Genomic DNA, 25,558 nt, shown 5'->3' with positions numbered 1-25,558 from the left:
AGGAGCCTCCATACTGTTTTCCATAGAGAGTGCATAGAGAGTGGTACATTGTGCCAACAGTGCACAAGGGTCCCTTTTTTTCCATATCCTAACACCTGTTATTTCCTGTCATTTAAATATTAGTCATTCTGACAGATATGAGGTGATATCGCTGTGGTTTTGATTTGCATTTCCCTGATGATCAGTGATGTTTAATAACTTTTCATGTGTCTGTTGGCCTTCTATATGTTTTCATTGGAAGAGTGTCTATTCAGGTCCTCTGTCCATTTTTAATCAGATTATTTTTGATGTTGAATTGTGTGAGTTCTTTATATATATTTTGAATATTAGCCCATCATCAGATATATCATTTGCAAATATCTTCTCCCATTCAGTTGGTTGCCTTTTTGTTTTATTGGTGGCTTCCTTTGCTTTAATACCATATATTTTTATGGAAATATTTATAAGAGCATGTATGGGAATAATAAATACAGTTCAAAATAATGATTACCTCTGGTGGGAGAGATGGGACTGCAACTGAGTAGGAATATACAAGGGCCTTCAGTTATATTTGAAATATTTTATTTCTTAAAAAGAAAACATCTGTAGGAAGAATGGCAGTTTATGAGTGATAAAACTTGTGTGGTAGGCATTTCTTTTCTTTTTTAGATAGGCAGAATGACCCATATGAGCAGAGGTAGAGAAATAAGAACAGTGGTATTCAAAGGGGTTAACCCTCAACCAGTCCTAAAGGGTATGTTAGTCCCATTTGGCAGTTGAGCAAAGACTTAGAGAAGTTTCATAATTTACCTATGTTTGCACAGCTGTAGTTTGCAGAGCTGGGATTTGGACCTAAGTGGTTTGGCACCAAGTCCCATTCTTAGGGGAATGCAAAGGGAAGGACACATCCAGTCTCAAATGAACTGAACATGCGGATTGTTTTATTTGTGTCTCTTGTAGGAAATGATCCGACTAGATGAAGTCCCCAATCTGAGTTCTTTAGTATCCAATTTTGATCAGCAGCAGCTTGCTAATTTCTGCCGGATTCTAGCTGTTACCATTTCAGAGATGGATACAGGGAATGATGACAAGCACACCCTACTTGCCAAAAATGCTCAGCAGAAGAAGAGCTTGAGCTTGGGGCCTTCTGCAGCTGAAATCAACCAAGGTAAAGTCTCTTAAGTTTTCAAAATTTTGAGATTGTGGCTCTGAGACCCTTTCATAAATTATCTGCTCTTTCAGTATCCCTAGAGATTGATTTATGTGAGAGCTCCTAGGGTCCACTTAGAGTATGTAAATTTTGTGAATATCTGTTCATTATTTTAGGAGGCTAAGTCCATAACCTTTATCAGATTCTTGAATGGATTCAGAATCTCAAAAAAGTTAAGAACCAGGAGCAAAAAAAAAAAAAAAAAAAAAAAAAAAAAAAAGAACCAGGAGCACCTGGGTGACTCAGTTGGTTAAGCGTCTGACTCTTGATTTCAGCTCAGGTCATTATCTCAGGATCATGAGATCAAGTTCCATGTCTGGCTCTGCACTGGGCATGGAGTGTGCTTAAGATTCTCTCTTTCCGTCTCCTCCGCACCATCTCTCTCTCTCTCTCTTAAACAAAAAAAAAAAAAAAAAAAAAAAACCTTGTTGATCAGAATTACAAATACACATACCTTTTGATCACTAAGCCTTTTCTGGGCCTTTATCCTATAGGTATATAGGATGTGATATATACAAGGTCATTTATTGCAAAATTGTAGTAACAAAAGACCAGAAACAAGACTACTTAATTTCTAGAATATTTATATAATGGGAAATTTTATAATTTTTAAGAAAAAAGAATGAATATCTGTGTACTGATACAGGAAAATATCTCCAAGATATATTACTGTTAAAAAGGGAAATGCAGAGCTGTGTGTATAGTATGATACTTGGTGTGGTAAGCAGAGACGGGGGAATATTTGTTCACATACAGTATGCATAAACTGAAAGCAGGCACAAGAAACTGAAAATAGTTACCCGTTGGGGGTGGCTGGAAATGAGGTAGATGACAGCAGTGGAAGTAAGACTTCTTAATGTATTATTTTATATATTGTTTGATTTTAGAACCCTGTGAGTATGTTAATTACTTCCCTACCTATTGCTTTTTGGTAGCAAGAGAACTTTTTCTATTTCTATACTGGTCTAAGCAGATTTGGGGGAGATTTGGCATATATCTGTTTTCGTTGTAAGAGTATAGATGATCCACATTTGAACTAAAATATTTATGTGTCTTAAAAGCTCGTTCTTGAACATGAACAGCCTGCAACATATAGCTTTGTGCTATATGTTGGGTTAACTGAATAACCAAGGTGAAATAATGAAAACTTAGCATTAAAAAGCAGAAATAGAGAGTGATGATCATCCTGTGGCAGCCCTGAGGATGCTTTGAAAACAAATACTTCGTTTCTGAAGTCCAGTTGACTGGATATGTGATTTCTCGGGCTTAGCTCTGTAGAATTGCTAAGTGCTACACAGCAGCCTCCCTTCTAAATACTGAATATGAATCCTCTGTTAACTTGGTGAACATTCTGGTTTTAGTTATGAACACTAGATGGTCATGACTGTATTTCTAGGTTATTAATAAAATTTTACATGTTTTAGTCATATGTAAAAACAGAACTATATGAACTCTGTGGACCCAGGTTGGTGGTTCCCTCCAGGCTGGTTTTCCTTCCTGAATCCATAGATCCAAGGCCTACCTTGGTCTGTGTAGGCTTTTCTTCCCCTCCCTCCTTTCTTATGACTTTTAAGGAGTACTCATTTTAGTAAATCATAAAATATACATTCCTAAAAACGTGTGAATTTTGTTATGACTAAATTATACCTTAAAGCTGATTTAAACACACTGACAGGGATGCCTGGGTGGCTCAGCAGTTTGATGTCTGCCTTTGGCTCATGGTGCGAGTCCCACATGGGGCTCCCTGCATGGAGCCTGCTTCTCCCTCTGCCTCTGTCTACACCTCTCTCTCTTTCTGTCTCTCATGAATAAATAATAATATCTTTAAAAAATAAAAAATAGACAAACTGACAAAAGGTCACATTTGTAGCAAACATTGAGCTAACTGCATTACCTAGAAATGATTTTATTTACTCCTCCAAGCAGCCCTATGAAAAAGAGATTAGCATCACCATTGCATAGCTTGGGAAGCTGAGGGTCATAAAGGTTCGTCATTGGATACTTGTGTGTGCTGGGGGCACTGAGTCACTTTCATCTTAGTTTCCCATTTAAGGAATCTGTTCTGGAAGATTATTTTTATCCTGTTGGTATCAATTACCTTCACATACCTGTTTGTAAGCTGCCTTAAGTGAAACTAGCATTGCCCATCATTCTTGGAGGTTTTTTAGCTAGTTGGTCTTTTAGTTCACAGAGAGTTAACCCTAAACTCAGATTTCTTTAATTTGGGCATTTAAAAAAAAAAAGTCTTCATAAAATGTCTAGGTTCACTTGTATACCTATGTGGCTGACCCATGAGATAATCTATATGTGATGTCTGCTTGTAGCTTTTGGGTTAAAGCTTTAATAAATGTATTTTAGCACATGATGTACAGGGTCTGACCTTTCCCAGCTTTCTGACCATAACTTCTGTTTCCCTGCCCCCCACCCCACACACATTTTTCTCCAGCCACATGCCCTGGGAAGGTCAAGGTGAACATAATTAAATCACAAGTACAGTGAGAAAAGATCTTAGTTCTCAGTGTTGTCATGCCTTAATTGAACTCCAGTACTAAATAGTTTTAAATAGAGGCATGTGTAATAATCATCCCAGGCTGCTATAACAAGATACTGTAGACTGGGAGGCTTAAAAAACAGAAGTTCATTTTCTCACTATTCTGGATGCTAGAGGTTCGAGATCAAGATGCTGTTGGCATTGGTTTCCGGTGAGGCCTTTCTTTCTAGCTTGCAGTGGACTGGCCTTCGCACTGTGTCCTCAGGTGGTCTTTTCTCTGTATGTACAAAGAGAAAGAGACGCCTGGTGCCTCCTCCTCTTTTATAAAGACACCAGTCCTATTGGATTAGGGCCCACTGTTATGACCCCATTTAATTACCTCCCTAAAGGCCCTGCCTGTATCCAGATGCAGTCATATTATGAATTAGGGCTTCAACATAGGAATTTGAGAGGGGGGACACGATTTGGTCCATAATAGTATGGAAAGTGGACATGTTTTTGTTTTGTTTTGAATAAACTGTGGCTGTTTTCTTGCCCAGCAAAATAATGATTTATACTGTCTTCCTGGAGATCCTATAATAATAAAAATGTTTGAGCCCTTTTTGGATTTCTCAGAATTACCAGTTGTTCTTCTTTTCATTCAGATGGGAACAGATGGTTTCATTGGGGGGAAAAAATCATTCAAAAATTTAGTCAGAGATGTAGATGAAGTCACAGGCCAGATAATTATCAATTTATAGGTGACCCTAAGCTAAGAGTTGCTTATTTTTGTAACACGTGAGCTAGGACAGAATTCAGAATCCTCTCAGCTGGAAAGTAGGGTCAAAACTGAGGAGGAAAGTTTACGGGAATATTTCAAAATACTGATGTTTTTACAAATATGAGGAGAGAAAAGGTTTGCTTTTGCAGAAATTCTCAGAAGTTGTAGGTGTTTCAGTTGTCAACCAGTATAACATTAACCATAGTGTGTGATCACTGTCAGTAAGGCTGTGTGAGTTACAAGGACACTGTGACACTGGGTACCAGTTCCCTGAGGTTGTGTATAATTTGATGAGCATAATTGGGCCAATGATTTTTTTTTTTCTGGGGAGAGATCCCCTAGCTTTTCATCACTTTTTCAAGAGATGAATGATTCACAAAGGTGCAAGAATTTCCAGGATGGGGGTGGGAATCCCAGAACCCTGAATGCTGGGGAGTTCACATCTGAGGGGCTGTGTTGAGTGTGCAGGGTAGGAAGACTAGGTCTTAGGAACTGTCTTGTGAGGAATAGAGAAACTGCAGCTATTTATCCTTGCAGAAAAGAGTTTGAGAGCAAAAATCCAGCTTTGGAAAGATTTTCATATAGAATCCACTCTTTATTTTTGGGGAAAAGTACTATGTATCTAAAGTTTCTTAAATATATATGGGTCTATCGTAGAAAGTTTGTTTTCTTCCTTGTGGCACCCTCTTATATTTTCTCACATGTCCCTCCAGAGAAATTCTGTACATGTCCAGTCAGGGGGATGGAGGAGGGAAAGAGATTGGCTTCTCCCTATCTGTATAGATGATAGTATAAAATAGGCACCATTCTGCCCTTTGTTTACTTTATCTTGCACAGCATTTTATTCCAGTACATATAGAATTATGTGATTCCTTTTTACAGCTAGAGTATTCTAATATTTGGGTATACCACAGTTTATTTAACCAATCCCTGATAGATGGAAATTTGGCTTATTTTTAAATCTTTGTTCCTACAGATAACAGCCTTGTGTTTGGAGTATGATGTGCTAGATAGATATTTCCCTTTTAAGCTTTGATAGATGTTCACAGGTTAACCTTCTGAAGAACTTACTGGTTCATCTTCCCCCACTCTATACGCTGTTCCCAGTACAACACCTTTTTTAAACTTCTCAAGCCAATAAGTGAAAAATGATATCTCAAAACAAAAAAGCTATCTCCATGTATTTTTTCTAAATTGAAGTGAGTGTCACATAACCAAATAAACTGAACAATTCAGTGGCATTTAGTATGTCTACAGTTTGTGAAAGCACATCTCCATCTATTTTGAGAAATTTTCATTACCCCAAAAGGAAACTGTGTACACATTAAACAGCTGAAATTCACCATTCTCCCCAACCCTGGCAACTGCCTGCTTTCTTGTTGTCTAGATATTTTAGAAATGGAATCCTACAGTATGTGACTTTTGGTATCGTGCTGCTTTCACTGAGCATGATGTTTTTTAAGTTCATCCATGCTGTAGCACATCAGTGTTTCATTTCTTTTTATGGCTGAATAATATCCATTATTTGTACATACCACAATTTGTTTATTCATTCATCTGGTGATGGACATTTGAGTTGTTTCCCCATTTTGGCAATTGTGGAGTAGTGCTGCTGTGAATATGTGTGTATGTGTATGTACTTGAGCACCTGTTTTCAGTGATTTGGGGGATATACTTAGGAGTAGAATTGCTGGGTCATGTGGTAATTCTATTTTCAACTTTTTAAAAAAAGGATTTTATTTATTTATTAGAGATTGTGCAGGAGCATAAGCAGAGGGGAGGGGCAGAGGGAGAAGCAGACTCCCCACTGAGCAGGGAGCCAGACATGGGGATTGTTCCCAGGATCATGACCTGAGCTGAAGGCAGACACTTAACTGACTGAGCTACCCAGGCGCCCTTGTGTCCAACTTTTTGAGGAAAAGCTAATTTTAATATAGTTTTAATTAGCTTTTTTAAAAAAATGAGGTCAGACATGATAGTCACTAATTTATAGAGGATGGAAAGGGGGTTAAGATTATTTGCTGAGCTCTGTGCTGGAACTGAATTTATATGACTTTGTATAATCATAACTAATTAGTTTGTTGTAATTGTAGTTTTATTTTTGAAAATCTTTAATATTCTTTTGAATATTACTTAAAATTTTTTCATTTAAATTCTTCACACAGAGACATGCGTATGACACATATGACATTATAATAATACCTGTTTGGGCAGCCTGGGTGGCTCAGCGGTTTAGCGCCGCCTCCAGTCCAGGGTGTGATCCTGGAGACCCGGAATCGAGTCCCATGTCGGGCTTCCTGCATGGAGCCTGTTTCTCCCTCTGCCTGTGTCTCTGCCTCTCTCTCTCAGTGTGTCTCTATGAATAAATAAAAAAAATCTTAAAAAAATAACCAAAACATTTAAAAAATAATAATAATACCTATTTACCCATCACCTAGCTTCACCTGTCAGTACCTCTTTATCTGTATCCCCATTCACTCTTCCCTACTCTACTTTGAATTATTTTGAAGTAAATCTCAGATATCATGAAATTTAACCTGCATATGTTGCAGTGTTTACACAAGATAGTGACTCTTGTTAAAAATAACCCTGACACCATATTATACCCCCCAAATTAATAGTAAAATCTTGCTGTTATGAAGTACCTATTAATTCAGTTAGATAATGCGGTCACATGGTTCAAAAAAAATCTACAGATTCGAAAAGGCATTCATTGAAAAGTTTCTCCATCACACTCTTATTTCCAGTGGCCTAATTCTCTTTGCCTGTGGCAACCACTGGTGTTTTCTGTCATTCCAGGAAAATTTAATACATGTATAAGCAAATACATAGAGATGTTAGTCCTTATTTTTAAAGAAGGTTAAATGATAGATCAAAGATCTACCACCTGCATTCCCCTGCCTCCTCAGTTTATTATGTTCTCTTATGCTGATCAGAATTTCCATTTTACTATTGTGACCAAAATGGGATTAGAGAAAATAAGAGTTGGGTGATTATTCAGTTTCATTCTTTACCTTAAAAACAAAAAACAAAAAAAAAAAAAACAAACAAAAAACCCCTCCTTTCTTCCTGCTAGTACATGTTTGTTACAGGAAAATCAAACTAGAGAGAAGTGGTTTTAATAGCGTTTATATCCTCTCTTACTCAGGAATGGCCACATAAACATCTTTTTGTAAAACCTTCATTGTTTATATGTATATTCTGTGCATATTTTAAAGAAGCAAATTTTTAAAGAAAATGGGTTTAAGCCAGTATTGTTTAGTAATTTTTTCTCTAGCAAGTAGATTTAAACATTTTTTTGAGTCACTCTATGTAAAGATATATGTCTTTGTTCTTAGTGTTTGTCGTATTCTATTGTAGTGGAATTTATTGTGTTTAACAGACATGCTGTTGATGATCATCTTTACCATTTTGCTGTTGCAGAAACCACATCAGTGAATATCTTTGTACATGTGATTGGTTATTTCTTTGCAGGAAATCCCCAGAAACGAACCTCCTGGCTCAAAGACATACAGGTTTAAGAAATTAAAGTGATTCCAATTTATATTTCCTCCAGTAGATGTAAGAGAGCCTATTTCCCTGCACCTGCTATTGAACTTGTTTCTGTAACTTAAGTACTATTTTACCTTGGCTTAGCATTTCATTTTGAAAGGAAACTCTGACTAGCTACTGTCAGATTAAAAATCATTCCTATCATGCAGGTAAGGAACAGGCCCTTTATTCAGAGCTTTAGAGCTGGTTTCTGTTTTGAAAATGCACTATTTTATTCTCTCTTTGGCAGCGGCCCTTCTCAGCATCCCTGGCTTTGTTGAGCGGCTTTGCAAGCTTGCAACTCGAAAGGTATCAGAGTCAACAGGCACAGCTAGTTTCCTTCAGGAGTTGGAGGAGTGGTACACATGGCTAGACAATGCTTTGGTGCTGGATGCCCTGATGCGAGTGGCTAATGAGGAATCCGAGCACAATCAAGGTACTTGGGGTCCGTTTTCTATGAGGTGGGGACCTTTCCCTTAGACTCCTTGGAGCCATTCTTGACCTCTTTTCCAAGGAGGATTAATTAAAATTTGCTCAAAGAAATTTCTTTAGGGAAGTCCTAGATCATAACTGTTAAGATACTTTTGAAAGCTGATGACAGAAACCTCTTTGAACTCTCTCAGTGGATATGAAAGCAGAGAGAAGGGACTGGCTGAATCCAATAACCAGACCATTTTTAGGAACTCAGAGAGTCCTTTCCATGTCTCCTCTTCATTCTCCATGGTTCTTTGGTGTTCTCTTCTCACTGTTCTAATGAGTAGGCTCTTAGTTTCATCAATAGCTTCGTGGTAAAGGGCTCTGGCCCATCTTGGGTCTGTTGCTCAACCCTGAAGCATTTGATCCTAGCCAGCAGGATGGGGTCAGATTGTACAAACCCAGGAATTCTCACTGTAAAAGTGAAGAGGAGTTCTATTTCAAGGATGGCAGGGTGTGAAGCTCTGTGGACCTCCCCATTGCAACTATAAACAAAACCTATAAACAACAACAAAAACCATCCATGTAGGGCAGCCCGGGTGGCTTAGCAGTTTAGCGCTGCCTTCCGCCCAGGGTGTGATCTTGGAAATCCGGGATTGAGTCCCACGTCGGGGTCCCTGCATGGCGCCTGCTTCTCCCTCTGCCTATGTCTTTGCCTCTCTCTTTCTCTGTGTCTCTCATGAATAAATAAACAAATAAAATCTTGTAAAAAATCCATTTAAATTCTATGGAAGTTGTTCTAAGAGCATACAGTAAACAAGGAAATCTTTAAGATAATCTGCTAAAATTCAGAACACTGAGAGTCTGTGACATTTGAAGTTTTGCTTGTTGGAGGTTCCACTGTAAGCAGATGTGGCCAAAAAGATAACCCTCAATAGGACATGATTCCCAAATAAGGAATATGATATTTCACTGTTGAGGAGGAGGGCAGACCTACCAGCTTTTCTCAGCCCCTCCAATTCCAAGTTGGAGAGGCTGAATTCTTGATGACTGTACCCTTCAGGTCAGGGGCTCCCCAATGCAACTTTTTTAAGATATAATAGATTTATGGCATTGTATAAGTTTAAGTGTATAGCATGTTAATTTGATATATATTACAAAATAATTACGGTCATAGCATTAGCACCTTATCCCATCACATAATTATCATTCTTTTTTGTGGTGAGAACATTAAGATCCACTTTATTAGCATCATTCAAATAATATTAGCTATAACGACCATACTGTACATTGGATGCCCAGAACTTGTTAATCTTATAACTGAATGTTTGTACCCTTTGACCACTATTGTCCTATTTCTCCCAGCCTCTGATAACCAGCATTCTATTGTTTCTCTGAGTTAGCTTTTTTAGATTCCACATATAAGTGATATTATTATACTCTCCGAACTTATTTCATTTAATTCACTTATTTCACATAATGCGAGGGGCTCCTTTCCCTTGCCCGCCCTCCCACCTCTGTGCTACACTCAGTATACAAGCTATGTTCTAGGCCTGGCAAGCAAGAATTTTCTGACCATTTTGCCCTTGCCCCAACTCACTGTAGGACAGAGATTCCATCCAGGGAGAGAGGGAAGTTGAGAAGACTAAGTGTCTGTTGACCCTCTCAGAGTAGTGGTGCCAAGATTTTGCCAAGAGGAGAGTTAATAGGCAAGAACAGAAGGTAGGGAAGTTCAAACCTAAGAGTGTTCTCAGTAACAGTCTAGATTTTGGTGGCAAGCAAATAAAAGTAGGCTGTTCACTCTTAAATGAGAACAAAGTTAAACCATAGGCTGGGTAGTTTACCAGCAAGAACCAGACATACAACTTAGCAGAGCTCTTCTGAGGTCAAAATAAACCTCAGATTAAAAAACTACCTTTGCCCAATTTTAATTGGATTAGACTTTGGAGTACTTTATGCCCCAAGGCATTGTCAAAAGTAGAGCATTCAGCCAGGAATAGTGGAGTCTGACAGCTGGGTTCCATACCAGATGAGGTAGAAATCTTAACAGAGAGATCAAGGAAAGTGCCATAGAAAGCCCTACTAAAACACTCATCCAGGGAGACTGTAAACACACTACAGCTGCACATTCTGAGGCAAAACAACAAAGACCTGACTAGCCCACCGAGAAATAGGTTTTATTGAAATAGGCTAGCCAGGTCACTGAACAAAGAAATAACAAGCCCTGAACAGAAGGAAGGGTAATCAGTATCCAGAGTTGCTGCATTGTTTACTTAAAATGTCAGTTTTTAATAAAGTTTATGAAATATGCAAAGAAACAAAAAAGCATGGCCCAGACACAGGAGAAAGCAGGCAACAGAAGTTGGCTGTGGGAGGGTCCAGATACCAGATTTAACAGAGACTTCAAAGCACTCGGTGTAAGGATGGTCAAAGAACTAAAGGAAGCTATGCTTAAAGAAGTAGGAGCAGCTTGAGAATCTGTGACAACATCAAATAGAGAATATCAGTAAAGAGATATAAAGGAGAGCTAAACGGAAGTTCTGTGGTTATTAAACTATAAATAACTAGAATGAAAAATTTGCTGAAAAGAGCAGGAAGAATATCTGAAGAAATAGTGGCTGAAAATTCCCCAAACTTGGAAAGCATTAATGTATCTATCTGAAAAGCCCAAAGAACCGCAAGTAGCCTAAACTCAAAAGATTTACACCCAGACACATCATTATAAAAATACTGAAAGACAAAGAGAAAATCTTGATAGTAACCAGAGAAAAACAACTCTTCATTTTCAAGAATGTCTCATAAGATTTATAGCTGACTTCCTGGAAATAATAGAGGTCTGAAGGCCGTGGGATGCCCTGTTCAGAGTGCTGAAGGAAAAACTCTCAACAGCAGAACTTCGTTTCACAAACACAGGTGAAATAAAGAAATTGCTAGATAAAAACTTAGAGAATTGGTTACTAATAGAGTCACCTTATGAGAAATACCAGGGGAAATTCTTCAGACTGAAAGCAGTAACCTCAGACAATAATTTAAATATACACAAAACAGTAAAGAGCATTAGTAAAGGTAATTACATAATCATCAAAGACAGTATAAATACATATTTCTTCTCCTTTCCTTAACAAATTAAAAAAGCGTTTATGTAAAAACCATATGTTTATAATGTTGAATCTGTGACATAACAGAGTAATACACTTGACAGTAACAGCACAGAGAAACCAAAGTTGTGGGAGCTTGGGTGGGACTAAAGTTGTATTGCAATAAGGAAATTATACAAGATGATAACTTGAATTAATAGGAATCAATGAAGAGAACCAAAATGGTAAATAAGAGGGTCAGTATAACAAATTCTAGTAATATTTACTTTCTTTTCTCAGCTTGGTGGACAGACATAAAATTATATAAAGTAATAATTACAACATTGTTGTATAACAATGTACGCAGTGTACGATACAATATGTTGAATGGTTAGCGTCTGTAGATGTAGTATGCATGAACAGTAATAGCACAAAAGGGGAGAAGGAATAGAGCTGTAGAGGAACTCAGTATAAATCTGAAAAGATTTATCAAGTTAAGATGTATGTGGCAAACCCTATAGAAGCTGCAAAGAAAGTAACTTTAAAATACAGTGAGAAAGTCATTAAAGGAATTACAATGTTTATACCAGAAGATATTCACTTACTACAAAAGAAAGTGTTACAGGAGAAATAGAGGAATTAAAAACACATGAGATAGGTGGAAAACAAAAAGTAGAAAGGCAGAAGTAAATTCAACTGTTGTTAATAACCTTAAATATGAATGGAGAAAAGCAGTTCATCCCAAAAGCAGATTGCCATATTGGATTTTAAGAAAAGATCCAATTGTACGCAGCCTATAGGAGGCATACTTTTTCTTTTCTTTTTTCCCTTTTTTTCTTTTTTCGTCTTTTTAAGTAGGTTCCACACTCAATGTGGGGCTTAAACTCAAAACCTTAAGATCAGGAATTGCATGTTCTACTGACTGAGGGAGCCCCCACAAGGCATACTTTTTATTCAAAGATAAAAATAGGTTGAAAGTAAGGGATAGAAAAAGATGCACCCTGCAAAGAGCAACCATAAGAAAGCTGGAGTGGCTAATACTAAAAGAGACTTTAAAACAAAAAAATGTCATCAGAGATAAAAAGGCTATTTTATAACAATAAAAGGGTGAGTCTGTTAAGATATAGCAGTTATAAACATAAAACATGTATCTGACAGCAGAGCCAAAAATAAATGAAGCAAAAACTAACATTTAAGAGAGCAATAATGAGTTAAACAGTAATAGTTGGAGACTAGAATGCCCACTTTCAATAATGGAGCAAACAGCTAGACAGAAGATCAAGAAGGAAATAGAAGACTTGAGCAGCACTGTAAACCACCTAGACTTAACTAGATGCATATAGAACATGCCACCCAACCCCTGTAGAATGCATATTCTTCTCATGTGCATATGGAACATTCCCCAGCAAAGACCATACACAAGGCCATCTAAAAGCCTCAGCAAAGGGAATGGGATTAAGATTCTACAGACCATGGGGCAGCCCAGGTGGCTCAGCGGTTTAGCGCCACCTTCAGCCCAGGGTGTGATCCTGGAGACCCGGGATCGAGTCCCACGTCGGGCTCTCTGCATGGAGCCTGCTTCTCCCTCTGCCTGTGTGTCTCTCTGCCTCTCTCTGTCTCTGTCTCTCTCTCTCTCTCTCCTGTGTATTATCATGAATAAATAAATCTTAAAAAAAAAAAAAAGATTCTACAGACCATGTATTTCAACCCCAGTGGAGTGATATTAGCAATCAGATGTTAGAAACATGCGGAAATTCAGTGATAAACTTCTAAATAACCAATGGTTCTGAGACAAAATCACAAAGAACATTAAAAGGTATTTTAAGACGAATGAAAATGAGGACACAACATACTGAACTTAAGGAATGCAACTAAAACCTGCTAAGGGAGAAATATATAGCTATAAATGCCTACATTTTAAAAAACGGAAAAAATAAAATCCCAAGTCAGTGGCCTAATTTTTCTCAAGTTATTGAAAAAAGAATAGGCAAGCTATATTCTCAAAGCAAGCAGATAGAAAAAGTGATAGAATTGGAGTAGAAATTAATGAAATAGAGACTAGAAAAACAATAGAAAAAAAGCTACAAAACCAGAAATTGGTTCTTTGCAGAGGTCCACAAAATTAACCTTTAACTTCACTGATTAAGAAGAAAGAAAGAAAGAAAGAAAGAAAGAAAGAAAGAAAGAAAGAAAGAAAGAAAGAAAAAAGAAAGAAAAAAGAAAGAAGAAAGAAAAAATCTAAACCACTAAAACCAGGAATGGAAGAGAGGGTACATGACAACCTTACAAAGATAGAAGGGACTCAGGGAATACTGTACACAACTGTGTGCCAACAAATTAACAGCCTGGATAAAATGGACAGTGATGAGAAAGACGACAACTCCTGCAGCTAACTTGAGAAGAAATAGAAAATCTGAACAGAAGAAATAGAAAATCTGAACAGAACTATGACAAGAGATTGAATTAGTAATGAGAAAGCTACCCCCCCTTCCCCCCCCAAAAAAGCCCTAGCCTACATGGCATCCCTGGTGATTCTACCAACCATTTAAAGAATTAACACCAGTATGTCACAGACTTCCACAAAATAGAGGAGGAGGAGACACTTCCTAACTCATTTTATGAAGTCATTATTAGCCTGATACCCAAACACGGCAAGAAAATCACAGACCAATATCTCTTATGAATATAGTTGTAGAAATCCTCAAGAATATACTAGTAAACCAAATATAGCAACATACAAGGATTATACACTTGACCACATATATATACACACACACGAGTAAGGAGGATTTATGCAGGGTTGATTCAGTATATGAAAATCAGTTGATATATATACCATATCAGTAGACAAAGGACAAAAACTTTGATCATTTCAGTAGATGCAGAAAAGCATCAGACAAAATCCCAACACCCGTTCATGATAAAAACACTCAAGCTAGGAATAGAAAGGAACTACCTCAACCTGTTGTTAAAGGGCATCTACAAAAACCTGCAGCCAGTATACTTCATGCCCAGACAATGAAACCTCCCCTACTAAGATCAGGCACAAGGGAAAGATACCTGTTCCTGCCACTGCAGCTCAGTGTTGTTTTAGGGGCTCTGACTAGACAGGCAGAAAAGAGACATGGAAGACATTGGATTAGGAAGAAGTTAAGCTGTCTCTTCACAGATGACATGATCTTACATAGGAAAAAAACTAAGGGGGGATCACTGGGTGGCTCAGTGGTTTGGTGCCTGCCTTCAGCCCAGGGCATGATCCTGGAGTCCCAGGATCAAGTCCCACGTCGGGCTCCCTGCATGGAGCCTGCTTCTCCCTCTGCCTGTGTCCCTGCCTCTCTCCCTCTCTCTGTCTCTCTCTCTCTGTCTCTCTATGTGTGTGTCTCATGAATAAATGAATAAAATCTTTAAAAAACAAAACAAAACAAAAACCCTAAGGAATCCAGTAAAAAACCCCACTAAACTAATAAGTGAGTTCAACAGAGTTTCAGAATACAGTCAATATACAGAATTCAGTTGTATTTGTGTACAGTAGCAATGAACACACCAAAATGAAAATTAAAACATTTATAAGAGCATCAAAAAATAAATAAGGATAAACTTAACAAATGCAAAACTTACTCTGAAAATTACAAAACATTTTTAGTACTAAATTAAAGAGGACCTAAATAAATATAAAGTATCTCATGTAAATGGATAAGAAGACTCGGTATTGTTAAGGTAGTGGTACTCCATGTGTTGGCCTATTCGTCAGTCTACAGATTCAACACAGTCCCTATCAAAATCCCAACTGGCTTCTTTGCAAAAATGGACTAGCTGCAGACCATATATCTAATAATAGTAATAAGGGACTTGGGAAAGAACTCCTCTAGCTCAGTGGTAAAAAGACAGTACATTTCTAATGTTGGCAAAGGACCTGAATGGGTATTTCTCCCAAACAAATGTCCAGATAGCCAATAAATACATGTGAAAAGATGCTCAAAATCATTAACCATCAGGGAGATGCAAATTCAAACCATAATAAATAGTATTTCATACCTCTAGGATGTCTGTCATTGAAAAGACAGATGATAACAAGTGTTGGCAAGGATATTGAGAAATCAGAACCCTCATTCTCTGTTGGTGGGCATGTAAAATGATACAGCTACTTTGGGAACAGTCTGACAATTTTCAAAGAGTTCCTCAAAAGGCTAAACAGAGTTACCATAGACCCAGAAATTCCAGTCCTAGTTATATTTTCAAGAGAAATGAAAAATGTTGACATAAAAACTTATACGTGAATACTCACAGCTGCAGAATATGGAAACAACCCAAATGTCCATCAGCTGTTAAATGGGTAACAGAATGTGGTCTGTTCATACACTAAAATGTTACTCAACAATTTAAAAAATGAAGTACTGATACGTGCTACAACCTGAATGAATCTTGAAATCATTGTGCTAAGTGAAAGAAGCCAGACACAAAAGGTCACGTACTATATGATTCCGTTCCTATGAAATGTCCTAAACAGGCAGTTCCGTAGGAGACAAAATACTTTATTTATTTATTTATTTTACTAATTTTATTTTTTATTGGTGTTCAATTTACCAACATAAAGAATAACACCCAGTGCTCATCCTGTCAAGTGCCCCACCCAGTGCCCGTCACTCATTCACCCCCACCCCCGCCCTCCTCCCCTTCCACCACCCCTAGTTCATTTCCCAGAGTTAGGAGTCTTTATGTTCTGTCTCCCTTTCTGATATTTCCCACACATTTCTTCTCCCTTCCCTTATATTCCCTTTCACTATTATTTATATTCCCCAAATGAATGAGAACATATAATGTTTGTCCTTCTCCTGTTGACTTACTTCACACAGCATAATACCCTCCAGTTCCATCCACGTTGAAGCAAATGGTAGGTATTTGTCATTTCTAATGGCTGAGGAATATTCCATTGTATACATAAACCACATCTTCTTTATCCACTCATCTTTTGATGGACACCGAGGCTCCTTCCACAGTTTGGCTATTGTGGCCATTGCTGCTATAAACATCGGGGTGCAGGTGTCCCAGCGTTTCATTGCATCTGTATCTTTGGGGTAAATCCCCAACAGTGCAATTGCTGGGTCGTAGGGCAGGTCTATTTTTAACTCTATGAGGAACCTCCACACAGTTTTCCAGAGTGGCTGCACCAGTTCACATTCCCACCAACAGTGTAAGAGGGTTCCCTTTTCTCCGCATCCTCTCCAAAAAATACTTTAATGGATGTCTGGGAAAGAGAGGTTTGGTGGCAAGTGGGTAGTCTGCCAGTGAGTATGGGATTTCTTTTTGGGGTGACAGAAATGCTCTAAAATCAGTTGTGGTGATGGCTGCATAACTGTGAATATGCTAAAAACCACTGAATTGTACACTTCAAGTGGGTGAGTTGTATATGAATTATAGTTCAAAGCTGTTTTAGGGGGGAAAATGAGGGATGCTTGGGTGGCTCAGTGGCTGAGCATCTGCCTTTGGCTCAGGGCTTGATCCCAGGGTCCTGGGATGGAGTCCTTCATCGAGCTCCCCACAGGGAGCCTGCTTCTTCCTCTGCCTATGTCTCTGCCTCTCTGTGTCTTTCATGAACAAGTAAATAAAATCTTAAAAAAAAAAAAAAAAAAAATGAGTGCAGGTGCCCCCGAGTGCAGTATAGACACACAGAGGGTGGAGACCCCTTGAATCAGTTTTGCGGAGCTGAAGACATGTGGAGGGAAGCACAGGCCTCTCAAAGTAGTTTGCCCATCCTCGTCCTTGGGAGTTAACCTTGTTGTTAAGCTCTGGCCATTGCTTTAAGAACTGCATTTTTTTTTTTTTTTTTTTGAAAATACTTATCCCAGAGACTTTCTCGTCAGGCCTGTGCAAAACCAGGCATGAAAGACGGGCAATGCCTCGGGGAAGAGTCCGAGCTGCCTGTGTTTCTCTTTCTCCACAGACGTTTATTACTGAGGAGGGCTTGTGTGCCATTCGCTGCGCCTGCTCCTCCCGTAGGCATCCTGTCCTGCAGTCGGCCCTGAGCCCCCTGAGCTAGGTGATGAGGACGCCGAGGCTCTCGAGGCCATGCAGCAAGTGTGCAGCGGAGGCAGGATCTACATGATAGCTCTTCAGATTCTCTCCACAAATCAGTTGACTCTTAAACTGTTCTGGGAGCTGGGCCAAGGAGTCCCAACATGGAAATTGAGTAATTATGATTTTTCTCCCAACATGCAGGAAAATATGTGTTTTTTGAGATAAAATTTTCTCAGCTCAGTTTTCTCCAGTAGATTTTTCTTCAATCTTTGCCCACTGCCACTTTTAGTTGCAGATTAAAAAGAAAAAAAAACAAGTAGCAAGCAAGCATTCACAGAAAAACTCAAGTGTTTTACTTCCATTTAACGTATACTTATGTATTCTTTACACATGTCAGGCATTGTTTTCAGCACTTTGAATATATTAAATCCTTTCATCTTTGTGACATGGGTAAGAGATCGGTACTGTTGCTATTTTCCCAGTTTTACAGGTGAGGATGGATACTGAAGCATGGTGACATCCTCCAGTTTACCCAAGGCCACTCAGCTGGTGAACAGTAGAGCTGGGGTTCAGACCTAGCCGGCTGGTTGGGGTCTATGCTCTTCATGCCTGGGCTGCGCTGCCCTTCAGTCTGACTTTACTCAACAGCTGGTCGTCTCCTGGAGTTTATATTAGTGACATAATATGGCTGGAAAAAATAATTCCATATCTGTAGGGCAGAGTAGCTTGGGTTCTTGTGTCATGGTATTACCCTGCAGAAGTCACCAGACTTTTTGCATGCACCTTGCCCAAATATTATTTGATAACCTCTGCTCTGTTCCATATAGTTTTTCTGGCCCTTTGCAAAAGGCCTCTAGGGCAGCAGTTCCAGTGGGAGCTTGGAAGGATCTTAGTAGTTACTGCTGCTTCATCCTTTCAGTGTAAAGATGAGGAAAACTGAGGGGAAGTAAACCCTAAGGTCTCCTGACTCTGCTAGGTCTCTGTTAAAATAATAGGGACCTAAGAGGAAGGCTTCCCCCAAGAACCAGGTGGTGGGTGTTTCTTGTGTTCTCATTTACTCCACACAGCTACCCTGTAGACAGACACCCTGGCTGTCCATGGTGGTACTACTGTTACTTCCCTTCTGCAGGGCAGTCTGAGGCCTCATGAGGAGATGACTTGCCCAGTGTCACATGGCCAGCAAGTTGAAACTCCAGAGCCCTCAGTCCTCACACTTTGCTCTGCCACCTTCCCATGAATACACCTCACTGGCGTGTGCATGGCTCATTGAGACTTGTTTGTTAACTGGGTAGTAGAATAAATGTGATGGTTTACTGCTGCCCAAAACACGATGCCTGGCACATCGCAAGTGTCCCAGAAATATTACTTTGCTGCTGCCATTGTTATTAATAATGAAACTGAGTAAAATGAAAGTCTGCTGGTAGATAATGCGTTCATCTGTATCACTGATAGCAATTGTAGTGCCAACTCTGCCTTAGAAAGTTGAACCTTAGATGGTTCTTTGAAAAAGAGAGTAGTCTTGGAAAATGATCCTTCTCAGTCTTTCAGTGCCTCCTCATAGAATCTAGGCAGAGAAACCAAGTGCTTAGAGTCATTTGTGGCCTGAAGAGAGTTTGGCACAGTTTTCTGTTGAGGTAACTGTCTGGGCACTTAGGTGGGGGGCACTCTCTGATGGTGGTGGGAGAAGGGATAGATCGCATTACTGTGTTGGCTGTATCACAGCATTTTGCTATGTTAAAGTTGATGAAATAGAATGAAACCGCAGAGTTAGTTTTTCCCCTTTTTTGTTGAGGTATAATTGACATACAGCATTACATTAGCGTCCAGTGTACAACGTAATGATTTGATATTTGTATATAATGCCAAATGATCACTGTAGTAAGTCTAGTTAACATGTCACCATACATACTGAATTATTTTTCTTGTGATATACGAAGTCAGTTTTTCTAAGTTTCTAAGCTCACCTGACCCCTATCGGCCTGGAGGGGTTTTTGTGGCTTTCAAAGTCTCTATCATGGGTTCAGGGGCCAGCCTGATGGCTCTGTTACTTCAAGTCTGTCCAGAGTGGTTTTGAGGGGGTAGAAACATGTTTCTTAACAAGCAGTGACTCAATCCTCTCTCTCGGTGGCTGTCTCAGCCTCCATTGTGTTCCCTCCCCCAGGGGCTTCTGAGGAGAATGGCCTCCCTCACACTTCCACCAGGACCCAGCTGCCACAGTCAATGAAGATTATGCATGAAATCATGTACAAACTGGAAGTGCTGTATGTTCTCTGCGTGCTGCTGATGGGACGTCAACGAAACCAGGTGGGCCCCTCCCACCATGCCTCAGAACAGGGGGAATGGGGAGCAAATGCTTTCTGGGCACTTGTGGCATGCCAAGTACTCCATTAGGCCACCTCTCAGGACGGCTGTCTCTAGTCCAGCAAAACATCGGGCTCGTTTTCCTTCTCTCTGTTTTACACATCAGGAAACTAGTCTCATTCCAGAGTCCGCAGTCTTTTCCACTGTACCTTGCTGTGGGCAGCATTTCTGGGCAGAACATTGGTGCCCAGGGCAGCAGCTGGTGACTTGGCCATATTACCTATCTTGTTAATGTGAAGAATAAAGGGTCAGAAGATTACCACCCTGTAGATGCACTAGAAGAGTTGCCAATCTGCTGGGGGTTTAGGGTGATGGACCAGAGCCCAGAGCTGGGGCAGGTTATAAAAACTAGACAAGGATGGGGGCTCCAAATGTGCTGGGGTTCCCTGAGCCTTGAAACAGTTCCAAGAGGGAGGAGCAATGACCTATAATCTACAAAAAGAGAAAGGGCTCTGGAAGTATATAGTGCTCCTTTTCAAGATAAGGGAGAAATAGTTTTCTCCACTAGCTAATTGTCCTGTGGATGAAAAAATGGTGGTGGCTGGTGGTGGTGGTGGGGCGCTCAACAGTTCTTAAGCTCCTTTTTGAGTCAGACTCTGGACCATCACAATAGTTCTGTGAGACAGAGGCAGTTACTGCCATTTTGGTTAGGATAGCCAGGGAGAAGACTCACTGAAAAGATGATATCCCGTAGGGGGATGTTCTGAAGAACATGAGGGTGCTGGGCATGCTGATCCCCAAGGCAGCCTGCCAGGTAGAGGGAGCAAACCCTGAAGTGAGAGCGTGCCTGGAGGGTTGGTGGAACAGTAGGGAAGAGGGGTCATGGGCTGGAAATAAGCAGCAAGGGGGGCAGGGAAGGACTGCCGGGGCCAGATAGTGTCAGGCTTTCATAAGCTGTTTTAAGGACATTAGTGTTTACTCTGAGTGATGAGGAAGTCATCCCTCTGGCTGCTGTGTGAAAGAGATGACAGTAGCCAGGACCAGCATGTTGGTGGAGGGGAGTGGTGAGAAGTGCTTACATTCTGAATATATTCTGAAAGTAGAACAAGTAGAATTTGCCAAGTTTGGATGTGGGCATGAGAAAGGGGGTACGGGTAACTTCTTTAACTCCTTCTAAGGTTTTTGGCCCAAGCAGGTTGGGGGATGGATGGGCCATTTATTGAGATGGTTAAGATTGTGAGTTAGGGAGTTGGGGTAGGGGACAGAGGTGTAGAGAGAAAGAAAGGCAAGGAATACTGTTTGAACAAGTTAGGTTTGAAGTATTTGTTAGAATCGGCACCTGGATTACCCATACCTGGAGTTAGGTGAGAGTTCCGGCCTGGAGATAGAACTTGGGATTGTCAAGTTGCAGCTGGTATTTAAAACCAGGACCCTGGATGAGATCCCACCCTGACCTCCACAGTATCAAAGCACCTTCCTTCAGTATAGAATATATTTGTTATAAAAGAAATAATAGTCACTGTACTTTACATGTGTTGAGTGCTTTTACCTTTTTTGAGGCACTTCACAGTTATTCATATTTGAATTTTCAGGTATTTGGTAAGTTATGAAACAGGTGGTGACTCTCTTCTCTCTTGATGCTTGAAAAAACCAAGGTACAAAAAGGACTATGCTCTCAGGCTCCAGGCATCGGTAGAACCAAGATTTAAACTCCGTCACCCTGACTTTGCTTTCTGTACTCTACCCCATGACTGTCCCCTACTCCCTGAGCTTTCCTGTTCCAAGTCTTTATGAATTAGTCACTGTGGTCTGTAGTTAAACTGTATGATTACAGCCACTGCTTCCTTGGAAGGACTGTAGGCTGGGCTCAGGATCCTGTCCACCTGAGAACCAGTGTAAAGCTGGCACAGCCGCCTTTGCACAGTCAGCATTAACTCGTTCCTGCTGTGTGACCGGCACTGTGGGGATATGGTTTCATGGACCTCGCTGAGATGGGGACAGCAAGGGGAAGGGTTTCCCTGGCCAGGTCTCCCAGAAGGCTCCTTCTTAGAGTGTTTATTATTGTCCATTCAGACCAAGTTCTCTGACCAGTCTTGGTATGGTTGAAATCACTATACTGGAAACTCTCCCTAGAAGTCAGAGGCTCCATTTCTCTGGTGCTAAAGTAAATAATCCATGCAGTACTTCCTATACATCAGGCCCTGAGCTTCCCCCACATTACCTCATTGAATCCTTTCAACAGCTTTGTTATCCCTCATCTTTTGTCAAGGGACTCAGGCTCAAAGAAGAACGCTACCCAGAATCCCATCTTTTTTAAGTTCTGGTCTCTTGAGATATATGCACACCTGTGGTGGGTCTGAAAAAGTCAGGCTTTAGGATTAGAATACCTGAATTAGGGTGACATTTCCACCACTTGCCCGAGTTGGTCCTGCTCAACTTCCCCTTCCCCTTGTAAAATGGGAATTAATAAGCGCTGGCGCTGTGCTCAGGACTTTACATACCTTTTCTGACCTTATCCTTACAGTAGCCCTGAGAAGTAGTAATAGCTTTGTTTTCTGTAAAAAAAATATTTTTGATAGGTAAATAATTCATAGTTCTATATTAAAATGTATAAATAGGTATCAAGCCTTTCTCTCCTCTGATCCTGAACAGTTTGGTTCTCCTAGGAAGCATCTAAATTTTACCAGTTATTCATGTATCCTAGAGACATATCATGCTTATAACAGCAAATATATTCCTCTTTTTTTTTTAATGCAGTCATGTACTTATATACATATTTGCTTTCTTAATGTTGAATCTTGGTAAATGTTCACTATGTGTGAAAAAAACCGCAATTCTTTTTTTACTGGTACCTTATACCCCTCTGAATGGATATACCATAATTTATGCAACTAATCCCCATTAATGTGAGTATAGGTTATATCTATTTTGTATTGCAAATAATGCTGCCATAAGCAACTTTTTATATATGTCATTTAGTACATATGTGGATCTGCTTGAGAATAAATTCCTAAAAGTAGAATCACTCATCAAAGGGAATATGCATTTGTAATTTTTAGAGGTATTACTGAAATGTCCTCCTCCTTCTAGTGTTACCTCCAATATGCCCCCTCACCAGCTGTGTATGAGCATGCCTGAGGCCCAGCTCACCAACACAGTAGTATTATCTTTGCTAATCTGAAAAAGTGAAAAAGTGGTTGTGATTCGAATTTCTCTTAGTATTTTAAGTGCAGCTGAGCACTTACCATATATTGAAGAATATCTTGTATTTTCCGGTCAGTGTCTTTTGCCCACTTTTTCCTAAGGGTAGTCTTTTTGTTTCAGAGATTTGTAGGATTCCTTATGGAGGAAATTCGCTTTTTACCTGTGATGTCAGATTACCAGTATCTTCTCCATTTTCCTATTTGACTTAGGACTTATTGTGAATTTTGCCATAGAGAATTTTTAAAGTTTTATATGGTTGAATTGAATGGTTTTCTGTCTTGGCTTCTAGATTTACCTAATATACTTAATACTTTAAAAAGTCTTTCTCAAGTGTGATCTTTCTTCTTTTTTTTTTTTTTTTTAGTCTTTGCATAGATTTTCCTAGGCTATTGAGCATTTAAATTTTTAAAATATGTTTATCTTGCCTCCAGTTGAAATTTATCCTACTCTGAAGGATGAGAGGGTTATTTTTATTTTTTTAATGATAGGAGGAGGGAACAAGCTAGGATTAAGAAATTTGATTGAGGTTACAAATTTTGTATGTGCTAGAGCTGGGAGTCAAACCTAGGGCTTTCTGAATCCAAACTTGTGTTCTTAAGAAAGGACCCATCGTATAGTGGGACTCCTAGGAGTATTGTGGGGATCCGTGAGCAGAGAATAAAAGTGTATCTGTGCATAGTGGGAGTGTGGTGAGAGAGGGGTAGGCTCAGTGGGTTATTTTCTTTAAATCTCAACAGTCCCTACTGATCATTTTCTTTCCTAAAGATTATTTTGTACATGCCAAGCATAAGGCTTTGATGGATCTTGGCAGCACATTTGTCATAATGCTTTTGCCTTCCCACTCTATCCAGGTTCACAGAATGATTGCTGAGTTCAAGCTGATCCCTGGGCTCAATAATTTGTTCGACAAGCTGATTTGGAGGAAGCACTCAGCATCTGCCCTTGTCCTCCATGGTCACAACCAGAACTGTGACTGTAGCCCGGTGAGCAGGGGAATGACAACAGATGGGCTTTACTTGCCAGGGGTAGTTGTTTCAAGATCTGCTGTTGACCCTTTGAAATCTCATTTTCTGAAAGAGCAGAAACTGAAAGTTTATATAAGGTCTGTATAATTTTATTTTTATATATTTGTTTATAATTTATTTCTGAAGTCTGTATAATCCTGTAAGTGGAAGCTGCTTGGAGAAGGGTCTGACCCACCCCTCTACCTGTGCAGAAATCCCTTCTGAGGCCCTTGGGCCAGCTTTCTCTTGTATACCTCTGGAATGGGGCGCTCACTTTCCTCCAGGCAGGGCCCTGCCACCCCGTGACCTAGTAGCAAGTTTCCTTCATTCTGTACTCTACCCCATTAATATCATCCATCCACCGGTAGTAGTTTTGCCCTCTGAAACCATGCACCACCAATGTCCTGCAGCCAGAAAGGGATGCTTTGTGTGTGTGGGGGGGGGGGGGGTAGTTAGGGGCTCACTGCAAGCTGCTCTGCTAGTGCCATGGGGAGAGCACAGAATAGAGTCAGGAGGCCTCTGTGCTGCTTGGCTTGTTGGGAGAGCTTAAACAAGTCACTGAATCTCTGAGCCTGTTTCTTTTTTCTTTTCTTTTTTTTTTTTTTAAGATTTTATTTATTTATTAATGAGAGAGAGAGCACAGCAGAGACACAGGCAGAGGGAGAAGCAGGCTCCATGCAGGGAGCCCGATGTGGGACTCGATCCCAGGTCCCCAGGATCACGCTCTGGGCTGAAGGCGGTGCTAAGCCGCTGAGCCACCTGGGCTGCCCTCTGAGCCTGTTTCTTGCAAAAGGAAGGTCCCACTCCCTTGCCTGCTGTCCTCATAGGCCGTGTGGAGGCTCAGTAATCACCTCAAAAAAGGGACAGTATCCCGGGGCTTTATAGTGCGGCACAGCCGTCAGTGCTGTGGGGCCTCCCTGGTCTCTGGGCCATGTCCTGTGAACTTTCTGCAGTGCCCTGTCTGCCAGCTTACTGTCTTCCTCTTTAGCCTTGTTAGATTTTGCTTCTCAGCCCCTCCATCTGAGTTGTTAATTTCAAGTGAACATATTGTGCATTTTGAAACATCTGGCTCTTTGTGAAAAACTACTTGGTGTTATTCATTATGTTAATGTTCTGTTGCATTCTATCTCTTTCATTACTTGTAACATCTTTTTTATGGTCTCAGATTGCTCATGGGGTGCTAATACTTGTATTTGAGTCATCAGACTCAACTCAGGGTGGAATGTAGCCTCATGTTCTGTAATGTAGCCTGGGTCCTGGAAGTATTTCTTTAGAGCACTTGGCTTTTGTCTGCCTGGTACTTTAGGGGTAAGTCCCAGGGCAAGTGCTCATCATGTTGAGTGCCTTGGCCCTGGAGATGTGAGCCCAGAATCCTTTTCCTGGGGCCTCCCTTCCACCACCACCAGCACCCTGGCAAAGACAGGTGTCCTTGCTAGCTCCCTGGGCTGGTAAGTGTGGGAGTTTCTTAAACCTTCTTTCACTGAGTGTATATACTTCCTGGACTTTACATGGGCTCAGGTTTTCTTTCTAGTCCCTGCACAGCATTAAAACTCAAACCCTGGATGAGTGAGT

General features: G+C 40.1%; 1 protein-coding gene across 2 annotated transcripts in view; it reads left to right on the top strand.

Annotated features, from left to right (window-relative positions):
• Nucleotides 1-25,558, top strand: part of TRPC4AP (transient receptor potential cation channel subfamily C member 4 associated protein) — a 69,187-nt gene that overhangs the window by 33,890 nt on the left and 9,739 nt on the right. Inside the window, exons 7-10 of one of the 2 annotated variants that reach the window (XM_077872866.1) lie at nucleotides 940-1,147; nucleotides 8,222-8,407; nucleotides 19,615-19,781; nucleotides 23,834-23,965. In XM_077872866.1, coding sequence (XP_077728992.1) covers nucleotides 940-1,147; nucleotides 8,222-8,407; nucleotides 19,615-19,781; nucleotides 23,834-23,965 — 693 coding nt within the window. The remainder of the gene's footprint in view (nucleotides 1-939; nucleotides 1,148-8,221; nucleotides 8,408-19,614; nucleotides 19,782-23,833; nucleotides 23,966-25,558) is intronic. The other variant, XM_077872865.1, reaches the window with a different exon arrangement.

This window comes from Canis aureus, chromosome 26 (assembly GCF_053574225.1).
Source record: "Canis aureus isolate CA01 chromosome 26, VMU_Caureus_v.1.0, whole genome shotgun sequence".
Classification (NCBI taxonomy): Eukaryota; Metazoa; Chordata; class Mammalia; order Carnivora; family Canidae; genus Canis; species Canis aureus.
Note: the sequence above shows the minus strand (reverse complement) of the source record. Positions and strands in the feature narration are given on the sequence as shown.